Raw genomic sequence first — 13,777 nt, forward strand, 5'->3', positions numbered from 1 at the left:
TATTATCAATGAGAACACACAGCAAATTTCTCTCAATTTCAGTTTCTCTACAACAGTACACTAATTTTTTTAAATCCAAATATGTAAGAAAAATAGATATATAAGTAATTAATTAAATACAAAGACTACTTAATTTCTCAGTAGATAACATTAATCTTTATTTTCTTCTCCATCCAAATTTGAATTTATTACTATCTTTTTGTCTTTTTGTTGCTTATTCCACTACTAAAAAAAACTTCAATTGCGACGGCAATTTTCCGTCTTTTCCGTCGCGAAAAGTCAGATTTTGCGACGGTATGTGCTACGGCTATTTTACCGTCACATCTCGGAGAGTTTTTGCAACGGACGTAACTTTACCGTCGCATAATTATACATCTATTGCGACAGCATAGTCACGTCATCGCTTGTATAATTTAAAAAAAAAAATAATAAATAACTATTCAATCCTTTAGATCTAGACCAAAATTGATTTTCATTCACGCTTTCTCTCTCTCTCGCTTTATTCACCATAACCTAGCGATCCTCGGCCTCCATTAAAGAGACAGAGTTGGTGAGAAGCGGAGGAGATCGAGCTTCATTGACGACGTGGCCGAGGAGAATGACGAGGAGGAAGAGGACGACGACGACGTTGATGAATACGGTCCCTATCGTGGCGGCGGCAGTGGGAGTCGTCAGCAAAGCACAAGAGGCCCTCAAGTGGATTTTCTCGATCTCGAAGCGGTAGTCGATTCAGATGAGGAGCAAGAGGAGGATGAGGACGAGGACGGTACGCTTTAGCTAGTGCTTCTACTAATCTCGTTTGATTTGGAATTGTGTATTTGTTGATTTTTGTTCTTATGCATTTTGGGATACTGATTGGAATTGGGTAGGAATAAGGTTCGCAGTTGAATTGGCCATAATTGTAGGTGGTGAAAATTGAAATCGATTCGTGGGTGGTAGTTTATTATGTATTTTTGTTTTCTTTCATTATGATTTTTCTGGGGTTCTTAAGAAGTGTCGATTCTGGCACCTGAAGCTCCAGTTCTGGGTAAGAAGTTTAATTGTTAATGAGATATTCTTCTGGAGTTTCTATCTAAGACCCAAAATTTTGATTTGAATTTAGAGATCAATTAGAATGAATTTGATTCAATTTGTGAAGTCCAATTCTGTCTCTGATTGAATCTGACAATAATCGTCAAATCTTGTAAAATGGTTGATGATTGAACTGTAATTAAGTATGATTGATTAGATAGTTGAAAAATCTTATCTTCATGCTATAGGGTCATTTTATCTTTGTCATTTTAGGTGAACAAGACAAGCAGCAGATCACACAGACATATCATAAGACATGGCCACTCCCACTGCCACTACCACCCAGATTGTTGAGAAATTAATTGAAACTGAATGTACACCCAAAATGTGGTTTCTTCTCTGCAACTTTCAGAGACACTTCCATTCTCCTTCCCTTGTGTCAGCTCCCTCCAGAGTGAGTGATCCTTCTTACACATTTGACTTCTTTTTTCTAATCTGACTTTGTAACTTTCTTGTTTCCGATCTTCTAGGTTTACATTTGTATCTTGAATTTTGGATTCTGCATTTGTTGAATGGAATTGGATTTTGATGCCTAGATTCAGAATTCATATGTGAGTGTGTAAAGAATCAAACTTGTTTTTTTTTGTTGGCTACAAGTCAATGTTATTGGATCTGAAATATGTAGGTTTATGCCAATTTAAAATTTCAGCACTCTTGCAATCATTAGAAATCATATTATGGAGAGTTGTCCATGCCCCCATATGCGCTGCTCTGCTTCTTCTTTTTCATTGTATTACATTCCTTAATATTCTTCTTGTACACTTCATGTGCAAATGGTTCATTCTTGTGGCCAAGAATGAACCATTTGCAGAAAGTGTTATGCAAATGCACAGTTTTCATGCGATCTTATATTCTATTTGACATGCTGCATTTCAAAATGCACAGTTTTCACAACTCGACAGGGTTATAACTCAAACTATACTACCTGTTTTCTTTTTCTTTTGTTTATCCTATCTCTTTGTGCTCAACATTGTTATTAAATTTTTTATGCCTGAATTTGGAAGAACATTCATGTTATTGACCATGGCCATCTTCTTGGTTCAGCATATGACACTTATGTTATCTTCCTTCAGGTCTATCTAACTTGACAAATTTGAGTTTTAGAAGAAATGGTGCAATTACTTCTCATGGAATGAGTGCCTTTGCTAATTTATTTGGCTTGATCAAGTTGGACTTGGAGAGATGCCCAGGGATCCATGGTGGACTTGTTCATCTTCAAGGTACGTCTGCCTCTATGCACTCATCTGAAAACTGAACATTGATTTTGGTTATCTGGAAAAGAAAATTTTAGGATATTGACCATGAGGAGAAAACAGTAACAAGGGATTTATATTACAATGCATTGATTTGTCCTGCAGAACAGGTAGACCTGGTCCTATTGTATATACAATTTAACATCCATTTATCAAATGAATGTTTTTGATCAAATGAATGGGTTAATGTATGAGTTGGGTATTCATTTCAGTATACAAACGGAATTCACGTATTCATGTGTGACCCAATTAATAATGAAATATTTGGGGCTGTATGAACAGCAGTATAATCACGGTGGAAAAACCAGACTATGGGTTATTTTGAACATGTGTTTATAGTGTCTGGGTATTCACTATAAGTTGTTAAATCATATATCTCATACCATGAACATTAGGATGCTATCTTGAGCCTTGCATAACACTTTCTGCAAATAGAGGATATGGTTCATTTAATTTCTCTCTTTGGTATTTACTTGTTATCTGCTATTTGTGGGTTAGGTTATTGAGGATATGTCTCTATTTTGCTTGTGGGGCTGTTCAAAAGCACAAGTCATGGATCAGTGAATGAAGAAGAAGCTGATAGGATTGTTCCTGGGCAACCCAAGGTCTCCTTCCAACTGTTTTTGGGTGTAACTCTTAATTTCAACAAGAAACTTGGTAGTTTTAGGTATTTTGATGCTTGTAATTTTGCAAAACCTTTGGTTGGTCTTACAAAGTTACAATTGTGATTGTTGGTTTGTAATTGAAATTAGTTCATATGCTATTTTAACATTTTCACCTTATAATTTTTGCAGTATGGTACTAGCTTTGGTGTGAAATTCACACCAGATTTTTTTTTTATAATTAAATATCTTTTTGCGACGGCAAAGTATCCATCGCAACTAAATTAGCCTTTGCGACGGCAATAGTTTCCGTCGCAAATACTTTTTGCAACAGAAATTTACCGTCGCAAATGTATTTTGTGACGCCACCTATTGCAACGCTGACATTTCCGTCGCAAAAGCTTAATTTGCCGTCGCAAAAAGTATTTGCTACGGCAAAAACACAATTTGCCGTCGCAAACTGCCGTCGCAATTGGAGTTTTTTTTAGTAGTGTTCATTGTTAATTCGTTATTCAATTCACAAACCTATTATTTTTAACTTCATCAAAATCTTTGCAATATTCTTTGTGAACACCAAAAGTAAAAATTTAAAACACAAAGAAAAAAAAATTCAATCTCTTCTTTATTAATCATAGTTGTAAATTTACTAATCTTTTTACATTGATTAAAATCAATGGCGGAGTTAGGATTTTAAAATAGGGTGGGCTTAAAAAAAAATCCTTAAAAGTTTACTAATGCTTTCAAATTTTTTTGTTCTTAAGTTTTACAAGTAATATGTTTTATTCTTTTCTTAAATTAAACTACATTATATATTAAAGACATATTAAATAATCAAATAGCTAAATGACCCAAAAAATCAACATTATAACGTGTGATAGAAATTCGATAACAAAAGTTTAAAACAAAATAACACACCTACACAAATTGTACCCCGCGCCCTTGAATAGAAGCAATTTTTTTTAATTATTGAATATGTATTATAATTCTCAGTTGACTCTTTTTGAGACCTAATTTACCAAAAAAAAAAAAACACAAATTTTTTTTGCGACTATGCCTCTTAAAGCATAATACAAAATAAAATAAAATCAAATACTTCAAGCAAATAAATAACATATCTATATTATTATTAAGAGAAAAGACTTTGTTAGCCAAAATTGAAAATTTTGACAGATTTAACCCCGAAAGATTAAAAAACTTTGAGAATAAATTAAATCAGAAGGATAAATAAGACAATTATAAAATAGATTTTTATTAAGAAAATTAAAAAGAAATGATTCCACAACCCCCACTTTTCTAAAAAAAAAACCTCACTTTTCTCTCCCACTATTTTCTCTCTGCAATAACTCCCAGTGAATCTACTTCTTCTGCAATAACTACCGACCTTTTTTAAAAAAAAAAAAACAAAAAAAAAATTTCTGTACACATGTCTGAATATGATTGCAAACTAGTGTATGATTAAAACAAGAAAAGAAATAACATATGGGCTAAGTTTGAAAATTTGAGGTGGGTTAATTTTTAATATTTAATCTGTTAAACCATAATTAAACTACAAATTTATGTTTTTTTTTCAAAATTTGGGGTGGGCTGTAGCCCAGCGGAGCCCGTGTGTAGCTACGCCTTTAATTGAAATGGATAACGTTGAAATTGTAAGAAAAAATGAAAAAAATGAGAGTAAATCATATTATGATTTTATTAGGAAATTTTAATAGATTTTAATCTTTTTATGAGATATTTTCGTTAAAAACATTTATTTTTTAATTGGATATGTCATATAAGGACATTGTTGGAAAGGAAAATGAGTTAAATAAGTAAATTTAATAATTGAAATTAAAATGTAGGGTGTAATAAACAAGTAGGGTGAACAAAGAAAATGGTAGGGTGACAATATCCGCACCCTTAGAATAAAATGGACGAAAACCCAAGACTTAATATACCAAACGAAGTGGATTAGTGAACCGAGTATTGGATCGAGGTTGAAATTTATTTGTTACTAAAGGGATCTGTATTTAGGTTTTTCTCTTTTTAGCGGCCAATAAACCCTAATTAGAACCTATAAATACATACATACAGCTACTTGTCGGCCAGTAGATTTCTTTTCTTTTCCCTGCCGAATCACAAAAACTCGAGTTGATCCTATCATTCATATCGAATTATTCGATCATGATGAAAAATTCTAACAGAAAGAAAAACTCGTGTGATCAAACTCGAGCAGATCGTATCACTCCAACCCGTTCAAACCATCGTTGTTGGTCTGATCTTCCAGTTGACCTGTCAAGATCAGTGGTTGAGCGTCTCATATATCCTGATTTTCTTCGCTTTCGTGCCGTATACAAAAACTGGCAGCGAGCTTTTTCCGACGACGATGACCTTCAGCGACGGGCAGTATTTCCTTTAATACGGGTTGACAGTTCTCAACTTCTCATTACTTCCATTATACCAATACCCAAACCGTTTGTACAGCGCGCTTCTTTGATTTGCTGTCCCCATTACAAGTCTTCCCTATCAGAAACATGGTACAAGAACAAGAGCAAAAAGAGGACCTCGTTTATCCAAGTTTTTGTTGTTCATACTCCGGTTGGTTGCTGTTGTTAAAATCACATCCGTCAGATTACTATAAAGAGGTAAAGTACGTCCAGATTCTTTGTTCATAATCCTTTTCGCAGCGAGACTGTGGAATTGCATCTACCTCCATCAGTTTCGCGGCACTACCTTTCCAGAGAGGTAGAGGTAGCAGGCTTCTCGACCACTCCAACTTCTCTGGATTGTGTTATCTTTCTCATGTGGAAAATTCATAAATGCAATGGTTATGATTCTGATCCTAATTACGAGGAGTGGAATGAGTTCTTTATAACCACGTACAACCAAAAGTATAGAAGTTGGAGTGTGCATGAACTTCCTCGTCGCAATCCCAAAAATAAGGAGTGGAAGTTCATCAAGGACTTCAAGAGGGGTTGGAGTTTACATGGATGGAAGTTTCTATTGTGCTGTGGATATGAATTCAAAGGTTATATTGGGTACCTTAAATGTAGCACTTCAAGAGGGGTTATGATGATGAAGAGATCCTTGAGACGACCATCTCGTCCAGAACTCATGAACTTGGTTAAATCTGATGAAGGGCTAGTATTGGCAGTTTGTTTTAAGGAGCAAGATGGTGATGAATTTTTCTACCATATTTACCAGTTTGATTTGTCACGAAAAGAATGGACAAGAGTTAAAGTTTGGGAAACCAAGTATTGATGTTGCATAGCCGTCCGTGGCTTGGACTCGGACAGCTATGTTGCTTTTACTAGGGAAGTTGAAGGCGAATGGAGATGGCGGCAATTAGAGAGCATTATATCTCAGTAGGGATTTCGACTTTGAATAGTCTAGAGAACATGGTTCAGCGTTGAATCATGATTATCGTAGGCAATCATCTCTCTAGATTATGATCGTCATGGCTATGGCATGGTAAATTTCAAACCACAGTAGTCAAGGTAGTTCTCATTTGTAGGCTTTAACTGTAAGCTATCATTCAGGCGTTACTTGGAAAGTCCTCCAACAGGTTTGTTGAAGGCCAATCTTGATAGAGCTTATGGTTAGGTTTCCAATGTATGACAATATTGTTCTGGAATGACAACGTAAACTGTTTCTTTTGGAGCTTCTTGGTACCTCCTTTAGTCACTTAATATATTCTTTATTTGGTTTCTAACAGTATATGACATGGTTGATGATTCTTTGGTTCTTCTGTCAAAGTTTCTTTCCTTTACTAAGGAAGTAGTTCAGTGCTGAGATGAATTTATGCATCAGGTTATTATATACAGCACGTAAAATTTGAAAAAGAAGATGACACAGAATTGCATTTTTTGGGCTATATAGGGTTATAAGAAAGCAAACACATTGGCACTCGTGGTTTTCAAAGGAATACATGGTTCTGCGCTCCTCACCCGATTTCTTTCTATTCATCTGGAGTTAAAACGGTTTAGTTCTGGAGTAATAGTAGGGAGAGAAGATAGCAACCTAGGTATGACATATCATTCATATATTTGTACGTATGGAAACTCGCAGCAATTATCTTTCAGAAAACGGACATAGTTTAACACACAACAAATGAATTTCCAGGCAGCTTCCAATTCAGAGAGGAATTGATGAGTGGAATTGATACTAAAGTCTAAGTGGTCTCTGATCACATTAATTGCAGACTACAAAATTGCAGCCTTAAACCCATTATTTCTTCACATTGGTAACACTCATGCAATGCCACAACAGGAAATGCCAATCCAAGAACTATAACATACTTTTAGAATATTTCAATTGCAAACTCGGAACTAGAGTTGCTATAAACATTACATATCTAGGCTTGAGTAAAAAGGTTCACAATTTAATTAACTCTACTCTAAATTTCCATCCGTATTTCATGCCAGTAAGGTTGCTCCCTTGGTTCTATTCTGAATAACACCAAATACATTACCACAAATGAAAAAAAAAGCTGACCAAGAACATCGCTAAGCCCTTTGACCAATTAATCCACATGGATAGGCTCGCTTTAAGAATTTTCCATGACATCCCAGCGCCAAATAGTGCCGTCCTCACAGCAGCTGAGAATGGTGCTGCAATACACAAACAGGAAAAATTGCAAATTATCAGTTGTTATTGCAGTCACAATCATAAAATAATTATGCGAAGAATAAATTAACCGTGCAAGAGTCACCTTCCATCAAAGGACATGGCAGTTTGTCTAATTGGAGATTTTGATTGAGGATGAGACAACCTGAAAAAGGTGCAAGGGTATGATTACTGATGTATATTCAAACGAGCAACTTTCTTTAGCATGGACTTTTGATAACAGCAAGTCAAACTAACTTTGCGATAAGGACTGGGGGACTCGATTGTAGTTCCCAAATGAATATCTTTCCTTCTCTATTCCCTGCAAATCAGAAAAGTATAGAGACTAAGTAGTCTGCATATAATTGTGCTACAATTGGCCGGTCTTTCTGAAACTTCAAAAAACTATAAAACAAACTAGTGTAAACTGTAACTCCAACCATGTAACAGAACTTCACAATGCACTTTGCATTACCTATAGCAGCTGCATTATAATGGAAATCACAGGAAAACTTGATGAACCAAATATCACACCCTGGAACAGGGTACTTTTGAAGGATGTCAACAGTGCCCTAATGAGAAAGCAGCAAATAATATTTTAGGCCAACATAATGAGAATTACTGGAGTTCTACACAAATAAACCAAATGAGACAGATGATAGATGTGAAGCTGAGAAGAGAGAATGATGTAAATAAAAATTAATCTATGGAATTGTTGTTAGATTTTATATATTCCCTTTCATCATTTTTTTTTTTTTTTTTTTGGTCTGGAAATATATTCCCTTTCATCACCCTCCTCTTATCTCCAACATATTTTCTCTAGTCTCTTGAGTAAAAGAAGGATAACATTATCAAAGGGGCTCTTAACATAAAAAAGAAGAGGGTAGGTATTCTAACCTCCCCGGGAGACTGCTCCTTCATTTTCGGTTCCCATAGCACAATTTCACTGTCAACACTCTGGAAATTCACATCATACAATTAGCGTAATCATTTGAATATATGAAATATGGCTGTAAGGAGTCTAGAAGCAAATATAAGCGGCCCATATGTGCAACTCATTTTATATCTGGACAAATCATATTACACCATGGAAAATCAATCAAATAGCATTTAAACTTTATTTGGCTTTTGGTTGCTCGCATAAGCTATGTAGATGTTCATACCACCACAAACAGATAGACCAACTTTTGAGAAATATGAATCCGTGTTGATTTGAGTTAGCCAATCAGAAAAGCCAACATATAACTTAACATAATGACATAGACTTTCCATCCCAATGATGCAACTCCTTTCCATTTGCAAAGCACCTTTAGATATGATATGAATAAAAGCACATGATGGATAAAGTTACAACTCACCTTTGAGAGCATAAAATCTCCAAGCCACCTATTACAGTCAACATAGTTTGTGTGAATGGAGGCTAGGAATACCTGAAAGATTAAAGTATTCTCAGTTAAAGTTGGAAAAAAAACTCTAATGTGTAACACATAAAACAAGAAGTACTCACAGGAAATTGTACGTATTTTGTAGGGAATTTTGATGGAAGATCTGTCCATGTGAAAGATTTCTCTACATATGTCCAGAACTCTGAAACAAAACCAATTGTGTAAAGAGAAAAAATAGAAAAACATTTGAATATGCACAGATGACAAGTCGACAACCATCCAAACAAGTACACAAGCTGAGCTTCAGAAAAGAGATTACTTTGTAGCAACAGCATTACATAGTCATGCATATAAGAAGTAGCAAGTTAACAAAAAGGTCAATTTTGCACCAGGTATACCCCAAAACTCCACATATTTTTTTTTTCTTATGGTAAGACTTGGCTGACACTTGTTGCCAGGCAGTAAGGTCTATTGCTCGTGGTATTGACTTGCTTTTACCTCATTTTTGTCCTCTTTGTCTCTTGTATCAAGCCTAAAAATTGTAAGAAATTACATGCAGGGAAGTAAATTTGTTTCTTTCTTCTTCTTCTTTTTTATCGACAATATCGAAAATCTGAAAGCTGTGTACAAAACTGCAGATAGTTGTTGCAAAAGTATCTCCAAACAGTTCGATTGGCTCTGTGTGCTGATATGCGCAGGAATTTCCAGTTTGGTGGATAGTTTTCGTCAAATTACTTTCCTAGTAAAACAAAGCTAATTAACAATAAAAAAGAATTCAACAAAGAGAGCAGCTTCCTACGTTGTGTCATTAATATTTCTCTACCTTTCTTAAAGATTATAAGTATACACACACTACTGACACTTTTGCCTGCAATCTTTTGTTCAATCTCAACAATTGAGTCTAGCAGACAGGATATCTTGAATGGCTAAAATAAAAATTGCCACTTTTGTAATGCATGTCATATGCTCACATCAAATAGCAGAACTATGTCTAAACATCAAATGTATAAATACTCATATGGTCAGCACCATGAAGTTACCTTTCATCGACCATATCTTAATTGTGTTGTCCATGCCACAACTTGCAATGCGATAAATGTCAGATGGATGGAAGTCCTATAATAGTGAGCAAAAGATAAGTAAAATTAACTTCCGAAATCATTTTTTTGTAATCTTTGTTTTTCAAATAATGAAACAATGGAGTTGTTTTTTGAGAAAATTTAATGAATGGGCAGCAGGACATAACTCCTTCTCTAATATACATACCACACTCAAGACTTCATTTCGATGACCCCCTGCTCCAGCGAAAATCAAAATACATATTCCAGTATGAACATTCCATAGTCGAACTGACTCATCCTGGTCACATGTGGGATTAATTATGCAGTAGATATAACTTATATGAAAATGAAAACAAGAAAAGAAGTTCTTGTATTTACTTTGCTTGCTGACACTACAAGTGATGACTTCAATGGCTGAGTCCTGATTTCGTTTATCGAGTCACCATGGCCAACAAAACTCTGCACAAAGATGAGTATGTTATAGGGAAAACTCATGGAATATACTTAAGAAAGTTTCATACTGCACCACGACCAAGTCTATTTTCAGTTCAAGTCAAGCATGTTTATATACTTAAGAAAGTTTCATACTGCACCACGACAAAGTCTAGGAGCCTCAGACCCTAGTAACAATATACCTTGTCTATCTTCTCACTGCCACAATCAATGACACGCATCGTACCATTGAATCCTCCAGCCACAAGCAACGGTGTTCCATCAACGTTGCATGCCCAGCTCACAGTGTAAAAAGACTCATCCTTCTGATCTACATGGCGCACGAAAATCACATATTCGCAAACAGCTTTAGAAACAGCCAAGGAAAGGAATACACCACCATTTGATTCATAACCACTAAATAAAGACAAATGCATTCGACAAAAGAACCGAAAGGGCGGCCGTCTTTACTTACATCTTCATCAATGTAAGACTGCAACACAGCTATCACTCCCCCTTCTAAGCATTCATACACAGTCACCTGAAAATTTCCAGAATAAAACAATAAATAACTTTTTACTCATATGATTTCAATTACTGTAATTTCAGCAGTAAATCTATAACGCTGTGCCTGACATTGAAGTAATTAACCCTACATTACAGCTCAGAATAATGACCATAATTACCACTACCCTAGAGTACAATTGCAAATTACTAATCTCTTACAAAGACAAGTTCTTTGTATTTGGGTTTAGTATCCTAGTGGAGGGCTTATAGGGGATGAGAGAAACAAACCCGGTTGCCGCCGACGGTGGCGAAGACGTTGAAGTAGCGAGAGTCGATGAAGTTGAAAACGACGGCGTATATGGGTTTCTTGCCCTCTTGGAGGCGGTTGGTGACTCTGTACTCTCTCTTCTTGGAGGATGAGAGGGAGCCCACCACCGGTTCCGATCCTAAAGCGAACTTGGCCATGCCCCCAGATATCAGAGCAACCCGGTTCAACGGCAACCCCTTTGTAAGACGGAATTTAAATTCCTTATTTTATTTTCCTTATTTATTATTATTACTAGCTTTCCTTTCCTGCACCCGTATGGACCGAACTTGCATGTGTATAATTTTTTACAGCATTTATCGGCATACTTCTTTTTTGTAATTTGTTATTTTATTAATTCGTTGGATAATCTTACGTCTCTAGTTTAGTTAATAATAACTTGGATAGGGTGGATCTTGTGGGGATATGTCTATTGGATCGAAATATTGAATTTACAATTGCTCGATTGTGCGAAGTCTGGGTGTTGGGACCTAAAAATATATAACTGAAAAGAAAAGAAAAACAATTATAGTTTAGTGTCAAACAGGGCTCACCTTAGTGGAGATATTTTTCATGGCATGGATACATGGTAACAATGGTTTGCGTATTCATGGTGACAACTAACACATGAAAAATTGATGCATAGTCAAGTGCATGCATTGGGCATAAATGCATAGTTAAGGTGATGCATTGAGAATATATGGTGAGCTCTAGAAATTTATTTGTCGAGCTAAGTTGATATCGTTGGGAATATATGGTTAATTAATAAAGTGCTTGAGGATATTTTTTTTTAGAATTTTCACAAAGTTAAAATTTTGATTTAAGAGTTTGATAATAAAGTATGCGACAAGACGAATTTGTGGAAATTTTTGGGGAATTTTCTAATACCTAAGCTAATTATTGTGAAAAGTTTTGGAATTTTGAAAATTATTTAAGAAAATAGAAAATCACGTGCTGCGATCTGAGCCGTCCATTTTTTCTCCACCGCTAAGTTGGAAGGGGCTAGATCAGATGATTCAGGATTGGTCTCGAAGCTTCGAGCTTCCTCGACCCGAAAGAGAAGCCGCAGACTCGGAAACAATATACGACCAGAAATTCGTCCCCCTACCACCTCCGGTCAACAGACCAGTACCGTCTTCTTTGTCTCAGCATCGCTGTCACGCATGTAGTCTCTGTTCATCCAATCGTCCACTGTAAAGGAAGAATCGAACGCCAAAAGCTTCTGCAGCTCTGGCGGTTCTTCAGCTTTTTTCGGCGTGACTCTAACCACAACCACTGTGAAGAAAACTAGACAAAAACTTGTGGAAGGTTTTCTGGTATATTGCTTCTTGAAGAAAGAGAAACACAAGATTACACTATATAGACACATTGAGGAGGAAATCGACTTCCATCACCCTTAATCTAAGGAACAACTCTATCAACTAAACCCATAACTATGATAACAACTCTTTCTTTCTTAACAAACTCTATCAACTAAGGTAAGGTGAGGTAAGGTATTAACAGTAAAAGATAATGCTAGAATATGTAAAGTGATACCGCCATGCTAGCCATATTGCCAATACTCCCCCTCAAGCTGGATCAAGAGGATTCATTGGTCCAAGCTTACCCAAAAATTTGTGAAACTGAGCAGTAGGAAGCAATTTAGTGAAAATATTAGCCAACTGATCAAGGCTTCGAGTGTAATGAGTATCAATGATCTTGGATTGAACTTGAGCTCGAATGTAGTACAATCAACTTCTATGTGCTTGGTTCTTTCATGAAAGACTGGATTAGAAGCAATGTGCATTGCAGCTTGATTGTCACAGAAAAGAGACATTAGTTGACTACTAGGATATCCCAAATCAGAGAGAAGACCTTTCAACCAAATAAGCTCATAAGCAGTGGAGACCATAGCTCTGTATTCAGCCTCTACATTAGAGTGTGCAACAACAGTTTGCTTCTTGCTCTTCCAAGTAACTAAGTTACCATCAACAAATGTGCAAAACCCAGTAGTGGATTTTCGATCAAGAAAGTTGCTTGCCCAATCAGCATCAATGTATCCCATTATGTGAGTGTTTCCATTGTTTTTCAGCAAAATGTCTCTACCAGCAAAGCTTTTGAGATAACGAAGGATTCGCTTTACAATGTGAAGATGAGCCAAGTTTGGAGCATGCATGAATTGGCTGACAATGCTTATAGCATAAACAATGTCAGGTTGAGTGATGGTGAGATAGATAAGCTTACCAACTAATCTTTGATGGGAACTTAGATTAAAGAGTGGCTCACTGAACACATCAAGTTGCAGCTTGCTGTCAAGGGGAGTGCGAGCTAGTTTGCAATCCCTCATATCTGCATTTTGCAGCAGATCAAGGATGTACTTTCTTTGGTTGAGAAAGAGGCCTTTATGAGAAGTAACCGTTTCTATACCAAGAAAATACTTCAGGCTCCCCAAATCTTTGATAGCAAAATTGCTTCAAAGAGATTATTTAAGAGTATTAATTTCTTCAACATTGTAACCTGTCACAATTAAATTATCAACATAGATGAGAACCACAAGCTTACTAGTTGAACCAATTCAAACAAATAGGGAGGAATCAGCATT

General features: G+C 35.9%; 1 protein-coding gene and 1 long non-coding RNA gene across 2 annotated transcripts; one reads left to right on the forward strand and one right to left on the reverse strand.

Moving 5' to 3' along the window:
- Window positions 1-461: 461 nt before the first annotated feature.
- Window positions 462-3,120, forward strand: LOC112166015. The gene is made up of 4 exons (XR_002923088.2): window positions 462-766; window positions 1,285-1,465; window positions 2,145-2,291; window positions 2,823-3,120. It is a non-coding gene; the product is annotated as an uncharacterized LOC112166015 (long non-coding RNA).
- A 4,053-nt stretch (window positions 3,121-7,173) lies between these two features.
- On the reverse strand, window positions 7,174-11,444 carry LOC112165523 (polycomb group protein FIE1). Its single transcript, XM_024302069.2, has 13 exons — window positions 11,181-11,444; window positions 10,861-10,926; window positions 10,589-10,711; window positions 10,332-10,412; window positions 10,159-10,251; window positions 9,933-10,008; window positions 9,015-9,094; window positions 8,866-8,937; window positions 8,405-8,464; window positions 7,983-8,079; window positions 7,766-7,829; window positions 7,614-7,673; window positions 7,174-7,512 (listed from the first exon to the last, which is right to left on the reverse strand). Exons 1-13 carry the CDS (start codon window positions 11,355-11,357, stop codon window positions 7,449-7,451), a joined length of 1,113 nt encoding a protein of 370 aa, XP_024157837.1. The 5' UTR covers window positions 11,358-11,444; the 3' UTR covers window positions 7,174-7,448.
- Between the last annotated feature and the right edge of the window lie 2,333 nt (window positions 11,445-13,777).

The sequence above is a fragment of the Rosa chinensis genome, chromosome 5 (genome assembly GCF_002994745.2).
Source record: "Rosa chinensis cultivar Old Blush chromosome 5, RchiOBHm-V2, whole genome shotgun sequence".
NCBI classification, from domain to species: domain Eukaryota; kingdom Viridiplantae; phylum Streptophyta; class Magnoliopsida; order Rosales; family Rosaceae; genus Rosa; species Rosa chinensis.